At 43.0% G+C, this 14638-nt stretch overlaps 1 protein-coding gene across 2 annotated transcripts; it reads right to left on the bottom strand.

The window, feature by feature from the left end:
- Positions 1–955: 955 nt before the first annotated feature.
- On the bottom strand, positions 956–14262 carry LOC129841488 (zinc finger and SCAN domain-containing protein 12-like). 2 transcript variants are annotated; one of them, XM_055909772.1, is made up of 7 exons: positions 13042–14262; positions 12700–12830; positions 12342–12521; positions 8576–8740; positions 7824–7920; positions 7483–7604; positions 956–3063 (listed from the first exon to the last, which is right to left on the bottom strand). In XM_055909772.1, exons 1-7 carry the CDS (start codon positions 13313–13315, stop codon positions 2122–2124), a joined length of 1911 nt encoding a protein of 636 aa, XP_055765747.1. In that variant the 5' UTR covers positions 13316–14262; the 3' UTR covers positions 956–2121. The 2 variants fall into 2 exon arrangements, with proteins under 2 accessions (XP_055765747.1, XP_055765748.1); XM_055909773.1 differs by lacking the exons at positions 956–3063; positions 7483–7604; positions 7824–7920 and having other exon boundaries at positions 8653–8740; positions 11365–12521; positions 13042–14241.
- Between the last annotated feature and the right edge of the window lie 376 nt (positions 14263–14638).

Genomic DNA, 14638 nt, shown 5'->3' with positions numbered 1-14638 from the left:
CGTCACAGACACAGGGAATCTTCCATTTCAGTTGCTCCACTTCAACGTCACCCCAGTAATCACTCCGTTCAAGTCACAGGTCTTGTCCCGAGGCATGTGATGCGAAGCGCCCACTCCCTCTGGGCAGAAGAAAAACAGAAATCATCACAAGTCCACTTCGAACTACCTTCACCAATTTAACAGTATCCACATACTTTTGCACCCAGCTTGAGACTACATATGGGGCAGCCAAAAGGCAGGGATCTCTTTACCCCAAAAATTCCACTCTCACTGGGACAGAACCATCCTTTGCATGACCATCGGGGTGAGGCTTGGACTCTGAGGTCTTCACCACACTTGCCACCGCAGGTAATTCATCCTCACTCTTATCAGGTTCAATTCCTGAGCCATCAGACAGCAGAGTATGGTTTGTACTTGGCACCATTATTCCTCAACACACAACTTCCCACTGCACTAGGTTCTTCTTCCTCACTGTCCATAACCACATCTCTTCGTTCACCGCCCTTATGCATGCCTTCACCCACTGTATTGTTTGCAGAACATGCACTGATGGCCTTTCTCCATTACCCAACATCTGTTCCTTAGCCCAATTTATTAGTCTGTCTATCTCTGGCCTCTCCATGCTCGCCAAACGTGGGCTACTCTGCATCTGAGAGCATGGTCCGTAAGCATTCCAGTTTCCCAGAAGTGACTGGAAAATTACTGTTCTGTGACTTACTGCCTTGCTTCAATGTTCTTGGCCACGGTTCACTTCTGTTTACAATAGGATCTTATTGGTTCACATCATAGCTCAAAGGGTGTGGTTGAATGAAAAAGGTATGCACACGGTTCTTTGAAGTACATTACACATCAAATCTCCTATTCATGATCACTATATTTCAAGCTCAGACCAGACCTGTTTAGAAGGAACAGTGTGTTAGCAAGAATAGAGTAGAAAATAATATAATTACTTTATTCCAGATACATCACATAAGAAAGGTAAATATTCAATTGTCTTTTTTCTAGCCCAGGGTTACTGTCTCTCTAGAACCCAGTACTTACACATGCCTGTTTCAAATGACAAGTTAACAAAGGGTTAATGAGGGGTATGTGGTTAATTACCCTCCTGAATGGGAGTTAAAAGGATGTACACCATTTTGAAGAGACCAGTCAGTCTGGAATGTCAAGTAAAGGTGCACATTCGTTTAATATTTCACCTCAGTCATCACAAGACCTGAAGCCTTCAGACCATTTACTGCAAACAGCTTGAGGTCAAGGACCGTTTGTAAAGATCCCATACCACAGATGATAGATTGATAAGCTTGTGAGCTCTGGGGTTTTTCATAACAGAAACAGTTAAGAGGGACTTGACTTGAGGATGTTTTGGTCATTGTTGCATTGAGGAACACAGTGACGTACATCAGTATAAATAAAGCCAACTTTGTGTGTGTGACTTGTGTGGCGACGTTTGCTACAGCCATGGGAGATTCATAACAATAATACAGATAATAACCGATATGGGAGATTAAAGTTGATACAGGGGAGGAAAAATATACACTGCTCAAAAAAATAAAGGGAACACTTAAACAACACAATGTAACTCCAAGTCAATCACACTTCTGTGAAATCAAACTGTCCACTTAGGAAGCAACACTGATTGACAATAAATTTCACATGCTGTTGTGCAAATGGAATAGACAAAAGGTGGAAATTATAGGCAATTAGCAAAACACCCCCCAAAACAGGAGTGATTCTGCAGGTGGTGACCACAGACCACTTCTCAGTTAACTGCAAAATGACCTCCAGCAATCACTCCTGTTTTGGGGGGGGGTCTTGCTAATTGCCTATAATTTCCACCTTTTGTCTATTCCATTTGCACAACAGCATGTGACATTTATTGTCAATCAGTGTTGCTTCCTAAGTGGACAGTTTGATTTCACAGAAGTGTGATTGACTTGGAGTTACATTGTGTTGTTTAAGTGTTCCCTTTATTTTTTTGAGCAGTGTATATATATGTATATACATTTTTTTTACTCAGACACCTGCGACCCATGTCAAACCTCCCTGTGACCCACCAGTTGAGAATTGCTAAGCTAAAGAATGGCTCCCAGATATCCCTGGTGTACATCTCAAGCCACACTGCTACAATTGTTCCACATTGTGGACACTCCTATGTCTGATAAGGCTACTCAGGAAGGAGAAGCTCTTGTAACATCGTTTGCACTTGAAGGGCCTCTCCTTGGTGTGAACGGTCTGGTGCCTCTTCACATAGTTCGACTCAGTAAAGCGCTTCCCACATGTGGGGCAGGCGTATGGCTTGTCAGCGTCTGTCCTAATACTCGGCCTCCCACGTTGTGACCCATTGACACCAGAGGAGGTAGAAGCAGGAGCCACCACCCTCAGGTGGTTAGTGTTTAAGCTCCCTCCTTGACCTCTAGCCATTGTTGGGGAGTTATTGGGATTGTGTGCTGTGTTATAGGCTAGATACCTCTTGTGGTGAACGCCCATCCTGACCCGGTCTGTATTGGTGGGGTAACCATGAGGTAACTGAGGAAAGCTAGACCCAGGTCCAGGCTTTCTATGAACACAGTCACTAAGCATTAGACAAGATCCTGAAGGGGACGACAGACTTCCTGATAGACTTCCACCAGAGGGGTCTCCCACTACTCTCTGTGAAGGCTGAAGCCCAGGGTGACTTGTTCTGTTCATCATGGATACTGTGATGTTTGAATCATAGGAACAGGAGGGTCTATCTCTATCAGCTTCAGGCCCTGCTTCATCCCTGCACTGAGACTGTGGAGAGAAGGTTCTGGGCTGCAGACTGGATCCCTGACTGGAGCCTCTGTCTTTTTGATGACCACCAGGACTGAGGTTGTTCAGTCTACCTGTCCACTGGTTGTGTTCGGTGTGGTGGTGGAGTCTCTGTCCCTCGTGGTTGGGTCCTGGTTCTGACTCGGGAAGGAAGAGCGAAAGCTTCTCATCCAGGGTCCTGATCTGGGGCCAGGGTTTATGACCAGCCACCTCAGAGGTCCAGTCTCTCCCGCCAGCAACACCGGATATCAGCAGGTCCTCATGGACTGCAGACTGTAAACACAAATTGAACAGAAAATGATAAAGGTTTATATAATAAACACTTTGCTGTACACACAGAAACATGATATTATAAATGTTAACACTGTGATTCAAGTACCTAACAATATGGAGCCATTGGAGTTTATTATTTATTTTAAATTTTTATATGTGTTGATTCAAGAATGAAGTACAGTATGTTTTGGTTCGACTGAGATATAGGAAACTCAGTCCATGCAATGACACAAAAATAACCAAGTCAGTCAGCACAGATTCAATTTTGTATTTCAACAAGATGGTCATACACTCACATACTGTAGGTCCGTCAACATGGGACAGTGATGTTTTCAATGAAAATCACAGAAGTTTGGTACAGAAGCAATCTTTCCCATTGAAAGCATTTCAGCCAAGCTTGAATTCAAGCAAAAACGACACAGATAGTTAAAAATATATATAACTTGATTATAGCTCCCGTCCAAATGTTGTGAATTATATATATATTATATATATTCATGTCATAGTCAATAGTCAACTCCACCACACTCAAGTAACTTCAAACAGTGAATGCTAGCGATGGCTAACTATGCTAACTATTCTACAAGTCTGTTTAAATTAGTGTTAGCATGCTAATAGGACACCCTGCACACTGAAATGTATATTATTAGGGGTATGGAGTAGGTTGATAACGATATCAACAAAGTATGGGACATTTCAAATAAAAACTACCAGCTAATGAGAAAACAGTCATAGTATTTAAAGTACGAGAATGAACAAGATGTAACAAGGCAACCTTGGTTCTAATTTGAATGGGCCCCAATGGCAGATTTTGAGCGATTTTTACACCCGCCCCCAAGGGGTGGGGCATGGACACTGTGAAATGTCATTCCGCGAGGACTACAAAATGAAGTACAGTACTTTTATTGCACAAAACAATAATAACTTTTCTCACTATGTTAAAGCTTTACCTTTCCGGTAAATCTGCTACCCTCGCTGCTATGCCCCCCCCCCCCCCCCCGGAAACTGTTGAGTGTAAAAAACCCTGCAGCGTTCTTGACACAAACCGGTGTAACTGGCACCTACTACCATACCCAATTTAAAGTCACTTAAATCTTTTGTCTTGCCCATTCAACCTCTGAATGGCACACATACACAATCCATGTCTCAATTGTCTCAAGGCATAAAAATCCTTATTTAACCTGTCTCATTCCCTTCAACTATACTGATTGAAGTGGATTTAACAAGTGACATCAATAAGGAATCATAGATTTCACCTGGTCAGTCTGTCATGGAAAGAGCAGGTGTACATAATGTTTTGTTGTAGTTGTCACTTTTCATCTGTGAAGCATTTTTACAAACACCGTCACTATAGCATCTCCTCTGCCTCATCATACTCATTATTTCCTCAGTTCACCTCATCCAGTTCCCTCCTACATCCAAAACCAACAGAATGAACTATAAACAAACAAACTAGTACTACATTACATGTCACTATACTCTATACAAAGGCATTGTACACTTTCTGCTGATGTATCCTGAGTTTGATCCTCTCTGAGAACCTCTTCCAGCAGTGAGTAGAAGCAAGCAGCCATTATCCGTGTGGACCTTCAGGTGCATCTTCAGGCTGGACGAGAGGTAGAACAGGCCCAGCACAGGTGGCAGCTGAATAGTTTCTCCCCCATGTGCATCCTCTGGTGGATCTCCACCTGTTAAGGGAAACTTAAGGCTTTCCCACAAAATGAACACTGCCACCATTCTTATTCCCACTGTATCTGCTGATAGCGTTACAACTACTGTCCTTTGTAGCCATTTAATGTTGAGGCACTGGCATTGTGTGAGGTCTGGTTTAACATTAATGTGTCTCTTGTCGCAGGGTTCATGTTCCAGTTGATAGATCCGATAGAAGGCTTGCCTGGCTTCCCAGACTCCTTACTCCAGCCAAACACTTCCACGCCCACTGACACAATTTTCTTCTCCGCAATGAGTACCTCCCCGACCCTTCACCAAATGCTAACACATTCGGGGCCATCTGATTTGTCCAGAAACCGATGGGTTGGGCCAGAGCCAGAACACACGTGGGTAAAGCGGAGGTTTGAAAATTCTTCATTGGCTTTGATAGTCTAAACACTAAACTTCAACTAAATATTGTAATAAATAATGTGGAAAGTTGAGGTGAATAAACTGCTTGGAGTAACCCTGGATTGTAAACTGTCATGGTCAAAACATGTTGATGCAACAGTAGCTAAGATGGGGAGAAGTCTGTCCATAATAAAGCGCTGCTCTGCCTTCTTAACAACACTATCATCAAGGCAGGTCCTACAGGCCATAGTTTTGTCACACCTGGACTATTTTCCAGGTGCCACAAATAGGAAAATTACAATAGGCTAAGAACAGGGCAGCACGGCTGGCCCTTAAATGTACAAGGAGAGCTAACATTAATAATATGCATGTCAATCTCTCATGCCTCAAAGTAGAGGAGAGATTGACTTCATCTCTACTTGTTTTGTAAGAAGTGTTGAAATGATGAATGCACCGAGCTGTCTGTTTAAACTATTAGCAAACAGCTCGGACACCCATGCATACCCCACAAGACATGCTACCAGAGACCTCTTCACAGTTCCAAAGTCCAGAACAGACTATGTGAGGCGCACAGTACTACATAGAGCCATGGCTACATGGAACTCTATTCCACATCAGGTAACGGATGCAAGCAGTAGAATCAGATTTAAAAAATAGATAAATACACCTTATGGAACAGTGAGGACTGTGAAGAGACACAGGCACAAACACAAGCATACACATGCTAAAAGACACTCTCTACACACACGTATACATGGATTTTGTGTATTAGAAATCTGGTAGTGGAGTAGTGGCCTGAGGGCACATAATTAATGTGTTGTGAAAAGTGCTATGAAATGTAATGTCATGAAATATTTTTATTTGTATATACAGTAGCTACCTTAAAGGAAAGGTTCGCCCATTTTGAATGTTATACTGTTTTTGTGCATCTCTGAGTGATGTTCTCGCGATTCCCTGGGCCATGTCATGTTTTCATGTGTATCTGAGTTATTGTCATTCAAGCAAGCAGAAATCTGTCCGGTATGACGTAGAGCTGTGATAAAGTCTCTCTCACCACACTGGAAGTTAATAGGAATACGACTTTAAGATCGCCAACACGTCTATCATACATGTCAGATTTCAATTCTGGCCGATGTCATAACTCGGGTGGATGTCTTCTGTCAAATGAGCCATTGAACATATTTTAGCGATATTCCTACCTCGAGAAATTTGTAATTTAACGGAGGGCCTAGCACATTTTTCCTATTTGTCTGCCTCTTTAGTCCAGGGTGCATTGCATGGTGCCGTTGACAGAGATGTTACAGAAAGGAGATCGGAATCCAATGAATGAAGCAACGTATAACGCCTCACCCATCAGACTGTCGACCAATCGCATTTATGTCGTCATACTGCGTCACAAGGTTGCTAAGCTAATCGTCACGCAATCCCTTCTCAAAGTCAGTGTATATGTCAAGAAACATGCCTATTTTTCTCTAAAGTACATATCACAATTCCAAAGCTATACGATATTACAGATAGCAAGTTAGTTATCTCATAAAATATTTGTAATGTTGTACTTCTTGTTGACAAAATTTGTGCTAATGTTGGGTTTTTGAATTGCCCAGAATGCACCGTGCGGCCCAATGACATAGCATGGGCAATGTTTCCCATCTCCTCAAAAGTATATCTGCCGTTGCGAATGTTAGACTCCACTCTGTGAGGCACAATCTGCAGGTTGAATGTGGTGATATTGATACTGCAGTTTGTTTAGGCGATTTTACAGCTAACTAGCTACATTACATGCTGATATTATATTTGTTATTCCTGTTTTCTAGCTTGCTAGCTAGCCAGCCAGCCAAAATAAAGAGCATTGCATTGTGTAGCCGACTTGAGTGGCAACAGATTTCCACAACGATTTCCTTCAAAAATACAAATACAAAATACTTTGATTGGCTAGAGACGATACAATCGCTGATGACTTTGTTTTGGACAATGCGCCTCGTCACCACAAACGACTTCAATGATGGGAGTCTCAAACTAAAGTATGTAGCAAATGACAAAGAAGCAAAATCATTTGGTGTGAGTCATCAGGCTAATAGAAGGCAGGCTAAAGGCAGCACCTGTTAGGGGGTTAACCTGATGTGCCATCAGTCTCTGTGAATCACAACTATAGGAGCATCACTAGCCGAGTCTGTGTCTGTTCTTTCCAATCGCATACGAACACCTCCCCGTCCCTGGAGACCAAATCTACACCTCGCCCTGGTCTCAGCCAGTCTGTTGTCATGGAGATGTTGTTTTGTGTTTGACAGTCTGTTTCTGGTTGTGGTTAACAGTGTTGTTCCCCAGCCCAGAGTTGAGGACAATTTCCCTTCCACTGACCTCCGCTATGTCGCCTCTGGTCCTGGCCTGCTCGGTGATGCCGTCCCCAGGGACCTTGGCTGCAACAGTCTGGGAATCCAAGATGGCCACCCAATCTCTTCTGTTAGCCTCCAGCCAACCACCTGCAGGAAGAGGTTACAAAATAAACTTTACAAACATGGCAGAGAACTCTACATATGGAGTTTGAGTCCATTACCCGGTCAAGTTCAAACATTATGTTTGTTTTAGTATATAAACATAAGTTGTATTTATTTCATTTTATGCAGGTGAATATCTTCCTATTGATGCATATATATACACATTGTGTATATATATGTTCTCTATATGTATTTCTCCCTTACCTTGATCCCACATCTTTAGTCCACTCTCTGGCCTGTCCTCTATTGTCTCCACTTTGAGCAGCTGCAGATCAGGCTTCCCATCCTCCATGTCTACTGACTGTAAGAGATACAGAGTGAGAGGATGTTGGATCAAGAAATCTGATATGAGCACACTGCTATGAAGCATCTTCTGATTGGGCTATGAGGGATTGCTATGAGTACTATGCAAACATTGTCATTGATTTGATTACTTGACACTCTTTAAAAGGATAGATCGGGATTTTGGCAACTAGCTTTGCTAACTAGCTTAGCGCAAAGAATGGAAGTCTGCGGTTACACCTAATCCAGTTTTTGTGCAAAAATAGTTAGCACTGGCACGTGAAATTACCTCTAACTTCCTGTATACTGGATGCAGAGATGTAAAAATGGTATCCACAAGTTCATCTGACTTATCCCTTTAATGGTTTGATAATTCAAAAGCATGGTCCCAGACTTAAGACAGCTTAATCAAGACCTGGGCCCGTATCTACAAAGTATCTTGGAGTAGGAGTGCTGATATAGGATCTGTCCATACAATCTTATTTTTTATGAACTAAGGTCAACACTCCTACTCTGAGATACTCTGAGTAAAAGTGCTGATTGAGGATCAGGTCTTTTTCATTATGATCTAAAAAGGCAAAACTGATCCTAGATCAGCACCTCTACTGTAAGAGGCTTTGTGGATACAGGCCCTGACCTAATACCAGTCAGACAGTAGTTCATAGTGGGCTCACCTCAGTGAGACTGTGTGTGGTCCTGTGCTGCTCAGCTGGTTCCTCTGTGGGTTCAGGAGGAGGTGTAGTCTGGTTGTCCTCCATGACCATGGTCTCCTCAGGGTTACCCAGACCCTCCTCAAACCCCTCCTCCTTCACCAGCAGTACCTCTGGACCCTCCTCCTCCTGGAAAAGAGAGGTGTTACAGATTACACAGACATACACTCCCTCAGGTAGGTATACACACAGATAATAAACACACTTTCAACATGGAGTCTTTATCCATCCCCAATAGGTTTGAGTCCTATACTGTAGTTACAGAAAGACTTCATTGTTGTTAAACCCATCATGGTGGAAATAAATAGGTTGTTGTGGGTAAAAACAAGTCAGCTATGATAAGTCAAAAGTAATCATCAGACAAACCTGACAAAACTATTTTGACGTGTACAGTATGTGTTTGTTAGTGTGTGGGTATGTATAGGTATATTTAGTAAGTGTATATTTGTTATAAAGCGCTGTTGTGTGTATGCAGTATAGGGTGAACTCAGATCTAATGTACAGTTAATTCAGAAAGTATTCAGACCGCTTGACTTTTTCTACATTTTGTTACATTACAGATTTATTCTAAAATGTTTTAATCTACAATCTTCAATCTACACACAATAACCCATAATGACAAAGCAAAAACATGTTTTTAGACATTTTTGTAAATGTATTAAACATTAAAAAAAATATCACATTTACATTAGTATTTAAGACCCTTTACTCAATAGTTTGTTGAAGCATTTTTGCCAGCCTCGAGTCTTCTTGGGTATGACGCTGCAAGCTTGGCACACCTGTATTTGGGGAGTTTCTCTCATTCTTCTCTGCAGATCCTCTCAAGCTCTTTCAGTTTGGATGGGGAGCATCGCTGAAAAGCTATTTTCAGGTCTTTCCATGGATGTTTGATCGGGTTCAAGTCCAGGCTCTAGCTGGGCCACTCAAGGACATTCAGAGACTTGTCACTCCTGTGTTGTGCTTAGGGTCGTTGTCCGGTTGGAAGGTGAACCTTCGCCCCCAGTCTAAGGTCCTGAGCGGTCTGGAGCAGGTTTTCATCAAGGATCCCTTTACTTTGCTTTTGTTCATCTTTCCCTCGATCCTGATAAGTCTCCCAGTCCCTGCCTCTAATAAACATCCCCACAGCATGATGCTGCCACCACCATGCTTCACCGTAGGGATGGTGCCAGGTTTCCGCAAAACTTGATGCTTGGCATTCAGGCCAAAGAGTTCCATCTTGGTTTCAACAAACCAAAGAATCTTGTTTCTCATGGTCTGAGACTCCTTTAGGTGCATTTTGGCAAACTCCAAGCAGGCTGTCATGTACATTTTACTGAGGAGTGGCTTCCGTCTGGCCACTCTACTATAAAATGCATGATTGGTGGAGTGCTGCAGAGATGTATGTCCTTCTGGAAGGTTCTCCCATCTCCACAGACAAACTCTGGAGCTCTGTCAGAGTGACCATCAGGTTCTTGGTCACCTCCCTGACCAAGGCCCTTCTCCCCCGATTGCTCAGCTTGGCCAGGCGGCCAGCTCTAGGAAGAGTCTTGGTGGTTCCAAACTTCTTCCATTTAGGAATGATGAAGGCCACTGTGTTCTTGGGGACCTTCAATCCTGCAGACATTTTTTGGTACCCTTCTCCAGATCTGTGCCCCGACACAATCCTGTCTCTGAGCTTTACGGACAATTCCTTCTACCTCATGGCTTGGTTTATGCTCTGACATCTTCATGAACTGTCACCTGTGAGACCTTATATAGAAAGGTGTGTGCCTTTCCAAATCATGTTGAATCAATTGAATTTACCACAGGTGGACTCCAATCAAGCTGTTGAAACCTCTCAAGGATGAGGAAACAGTGGAAACAGGATGCACCTGAGCTCAATTTTCGGGTCTCATAGCAAAGGGTCTGAATACTTATGTAAATGAGGTATTTTTTTTTCTTCTAAAAACCTGTTTCCACTTTGTCCTTATGGGGTAGATGAAGGGAAAAATAATATTTAAAACATTTTAGAATAAGGCTGTAAAGTAACAATGTGGAAAAGTCAAGGGGTCTGAATACTTTCCGAATGCACTGTATATTAAAGGGAATATCAATGAAAGTCTTAGAATAAAAAGTCCCATTTTGTGTTTATTAAACAAACGAGTTTTAAATACACCATATGAAAACCACACATACAATGTCTCAACTAAAAAGCAGCATGAACTTGATAAACTGCATACATTTTCTCTTTAAAAGGAGTCTTTGGGAAATAATTAAGTAGTTTAATGGAAGTAATGAAATAGGCATTTGTGAACAACATATAGCCTACACAGTGCAAACACAATAAGTAACAGACTTGTTAAGCTTATATATCACACAATGTCTGGATGAATTTTTTTTACCCGGGAATATTCAACACTGAAATCTGTTTGTTACTCTCATTATTTCAAATGCATCTGTGGATCTTTTCTACTGACAACAATTAAAATGAATCTTTGTCTATAATGCAGGGTTTGTCAAAACGTCAGAAGCGATCGAGTGGAATGTTTACTTCCTATGTTATAGAGTGGAATGGTTTTTCTGCTGATGCAATATTCTACCAAGGAATATTCAACACTGAAATCTGTTACTCTCGTTATTACAAATGCATCTGTGGGTCTTTTCTGCAGAAAAAAAAGAAAATTCAATTTTCCTTTAAATACAGCGTTTGATCTAAAGGTCATAAGCTATATTATAGAGTGGAATGGTTTTTCTGCTGGTGTATTCTAAGGTAGCTCCTTTCTGAGAACCTCTACCTGCAGTGCGTTCAGGCGAACGGACTCTCTCCTGTGTGGATCTTCAAGTGCATCTTCAAATGGTGGTGGCGAGAGAACCTCTTCTCACACTGGGGGCAGCTGTAAGGTTTCTCCCCTGTGTGGACCCTCTGATGCCTCTTCAGGTCACCAGCCTGGGTGAAGCGCATGTGACACTGGGTACAGCTGTAGGGTTTCTCCCCTGTGTGGACCCTCTGGTGGATCTCAACCTTCTGGGAGCAGCTGAAGCCTTTGTTACAGAACATGCAGAGGAACCGTTTTTCTTTACTACCGCCTGATATTGCTCCCCTTCCCTGGGCCTGGGCTCTAGCCCTGTCATTTGAGTTCAATACCTGATCGAAAAGGATGCGGCCGTCTGAATCGGGAGGTGCCATTGACGCAGACACTGAGTTGCGATCCCTGAATGCGTGTAAAGGGGAGTGGGTTGCAACATTTAGATTTGTCTCTAAGCTTTCCCTGTAGTCTAAGAAGTCATTGGTGTTGCCCTGTGAGTGTCCTTCAAAAAAGTGAGTTTCGTCTGCATTCCATGTCAGAGATGTGTCGCCCTCCACTTTCACAGTCACCTCATCTACGACTATAACCTCCCCTTTCTTATCTAGGGACCCTTCAGAGTATACACTACTACTATACCGGTTCCAGTCCCCTCTAGACAGATCAATCTGTCTCTCTAAACCCAAGGATATGTTGCCAGGGACCACCTCTGTAGTGTAAGAATAAGATGGATCACCACGACCAGTGTCTAATGTTTCACCATCCCCACGGGAATGAACAGGCCTCTGGCTCTGGCTAAATACCGGTAAATACTCTGAGCTGGGAGCAGGAGGACAGTCCAGTGGCCCCAGCCCCAGTCTCTCTGGACCTGATAATTGGTCAGATCCTGTGTGTAAGAGCCGTTGTGTTACAATTAAAGTCTTGGTGTCTGTCTCTGACTTGAGGACGGTGTCCGGCCTTCCACTGACCTCCGTGAAGCTGCGTTGGTTTCTTGGCTCGTGAGCAGCGGCAGCGGTGGTGGGGTCCTCTGTGGCTTCATAGGGCACTCCAGCTGCTCCAGTCTGGATGTCTCTGCTGTGCCGTGGGTTCTCCTCTCCTTCAGATCTCTCCTGCTCGACCTCAGAACCTGCAGCCTCTGCATCTGCAGACTGACACAAAAAGAGAGGAGGTTATTACCGGTAAATGAGTGGAATTGGATAACAATGTCGTAGGGAAGTCTCCGCTATGGCAGATAAATTAGGATGTACATGTTAGCAAGTGAATAGCGGAGGGGAGCCTTTCTGAAACTGGTCACATTTGATGCACTGTCATTTTAATTACACATACCTCTATTATGATAATGTGCTGGGTTGAGGTTCCACTCCCTTCATCTACAGCTACGGGTTGGTCATTTCTCCATGTATTGTGGCCCACTGGCTTCACAAAGTTCCTGTGGCCTCCAGTGAGATGTCCTTCGCCTGAGAGAGTGATTGGGTATAAAGAGGTCGTTAGCTTGGGTGCTCAACGCTATATTGACTGTTGTACACTATTGACAGTTTTGACACAGTCTAGAATTGGCAAGGATGTAAAGCGACACTTCTCATAACTTCTTGCAAGATAACTAAGTAATTTGTGAAATTATTGCATACTATCCAAACACATGTGGGAAGGGAAAGTGGCAAAATGTACCTCTTGCCATTCCTCTGTATCGGTCGAGGACCTTTACACTACTGGGGAGGGCGCGCTCTCGCATTGTCTTCTCTGCGCGCTCCCGTGCCACCTTCAGTTCCAATAGCTGTAGTTTCCTCCGTATTACCCTGTTTTCTTTCTGGCTTTGAGTTATTTCCAAACGAAACACTGCATAGTCGTCGTCTACGAGTTTACAGATCTCTGACACGGCTGCATTCGCTAGCACCTCCATGATGGAGGCTATTTGAGTGTGAAAAACCATACAGTTAGCCATTATTAGCAGCTAGCTAGCGTCAGCTAGATAACGTCTATCAACTAAGCCCTGTCTCCAACGAGAATTAAAGACTACTTGGGGTAAGTATCTGATGCTTAGGAGTTCAATTAGTCATATTTGTAGTTCCATTGTGTTAATAAATGTCTAAATAACAACAATAAAAACACTAACGTGAAAGTTGTTCTCGGTCACTGTTTACTTCCTTTTTAGAGTGAAGAGAAAGGATTTCATTGGTTGGCGTCATGGCGCGTGATTAAATGAAAAAAGGAGTGCTCTGAGTCGCTCTTTGAAATATGCTATTGCTAGCTGCAACTTAATAAAAAAAATACAAATTAATTTAAAAAAATTCACAGCCATATTGTATCCACCACTGAAATATACAGAAATACAAATTAACAACAAATCACGACGTTTCATGATCAGTATCCGTTACACTCAGAACAGACTTGTTTAGAAAGAACCAGCAGTTCTGGTTCTATCTATATGTAACGGATGTGAAATGGCTAGCTAGTTAGCGGGTACGCGCTAGTAGCATTTCAACCAGTTACGTCACTTGCTCTGAGACTTAAGTAGTGTTGCCCCTTGCCCTGCAAGAGCCGTGGCCTTTGTGGAGCGATGGGTAACGATGCTTCGTGGGCGACCGTCGTTGATGTGTGCAGAGGGTCCCTGGTTCGCGCCCGTGTCGGGGCGAGGGGACGGTTTAAAGTTATACTGTTACATTGGGATGGTTTAAAGTTATACTGTTACATTGATGCTGTTGACCCGGATCACTGGTTGCTGCGGAAAAGGAGGAGGTTGAAAGGGGGGTGAGTGTAACGGATGTGAAATGGTAACGATGCTTCGTGGGCGACCGTCGTTGATGTGTGCAGAGGGTCCCTGGTTCGCGCCCGTGTCGGGGCGAGGGGATGGTTTAAAGTTATACTGTTACATATATATATATATATATATATAGTACCAGTCAAAAGTTTGGACACACATACTCATTCCAGCTTTTTCTTTATTTTTACTAGTTCTACATTGTAGAATAATAGTGAACACATCAAAACTATGAAATAACACAAATGGAATCATTTAGTAACCAAAAAATGTTGAAAAAAACAAAATATATTTTATATTTGAGATTCTTCAAAGTTGCCACGCTTTGCCTTGATGACAGCTATCCACACTCTTGGCATTCTCTCAACCAGCTTCATGAGGAATGCTTTTCCAACAGTCCTGGACTCTGCGGTCCAACTCATCCCAAACCATCTCAATTGGTTTGAGGTCGGGTGATGTGGAGGCCAGGTCATCTGATGCAGCACTCCATCACTCTCCTTCTTGGTA

Source organism: Salvelinus fontinalis, chromosome 42 (genome assembly GCF_029448725.1).
Source record: "Salvelinus fontinalis isolate EN_2023a chromosome 42, ASM2944872v1, whole genome shotgun sequence".
NCBI lineage: Eukaryota > Metazoa > Chordata > Actinopteri > Salmoniformes > Salmonidae > Salvelinus > Salvelinus fontinalis.
This window is presented reverse-complemented; position numbering and strand designations above follow the sequence as displayed.

Excerpts from the sequence above, each read along its gene's own strand:
- LOC129841488 (XM_055909772.1), bottom strand. The coding sequence starts at position 13,315 with ATGGCTAACTGTATGGTTTTTCACACTCAAATAGCCTCCATCATGGAG. Across the intron at positions 12,831-13,041 it reads ATACAGAGGAATGGCAAGAG|GCGAAGGACATCTCACTGGA; the intron begins GTACATTTTGCC and ends TCACTCTCTCAG. Across the intron at positions 12,522-12,699 it reads AGCACATTATCATAATAGAG|TCTGCAGATGCAGAGGCTGC; the intron begins GTATGTGTAATT and ends TTTTTGTGTCAG.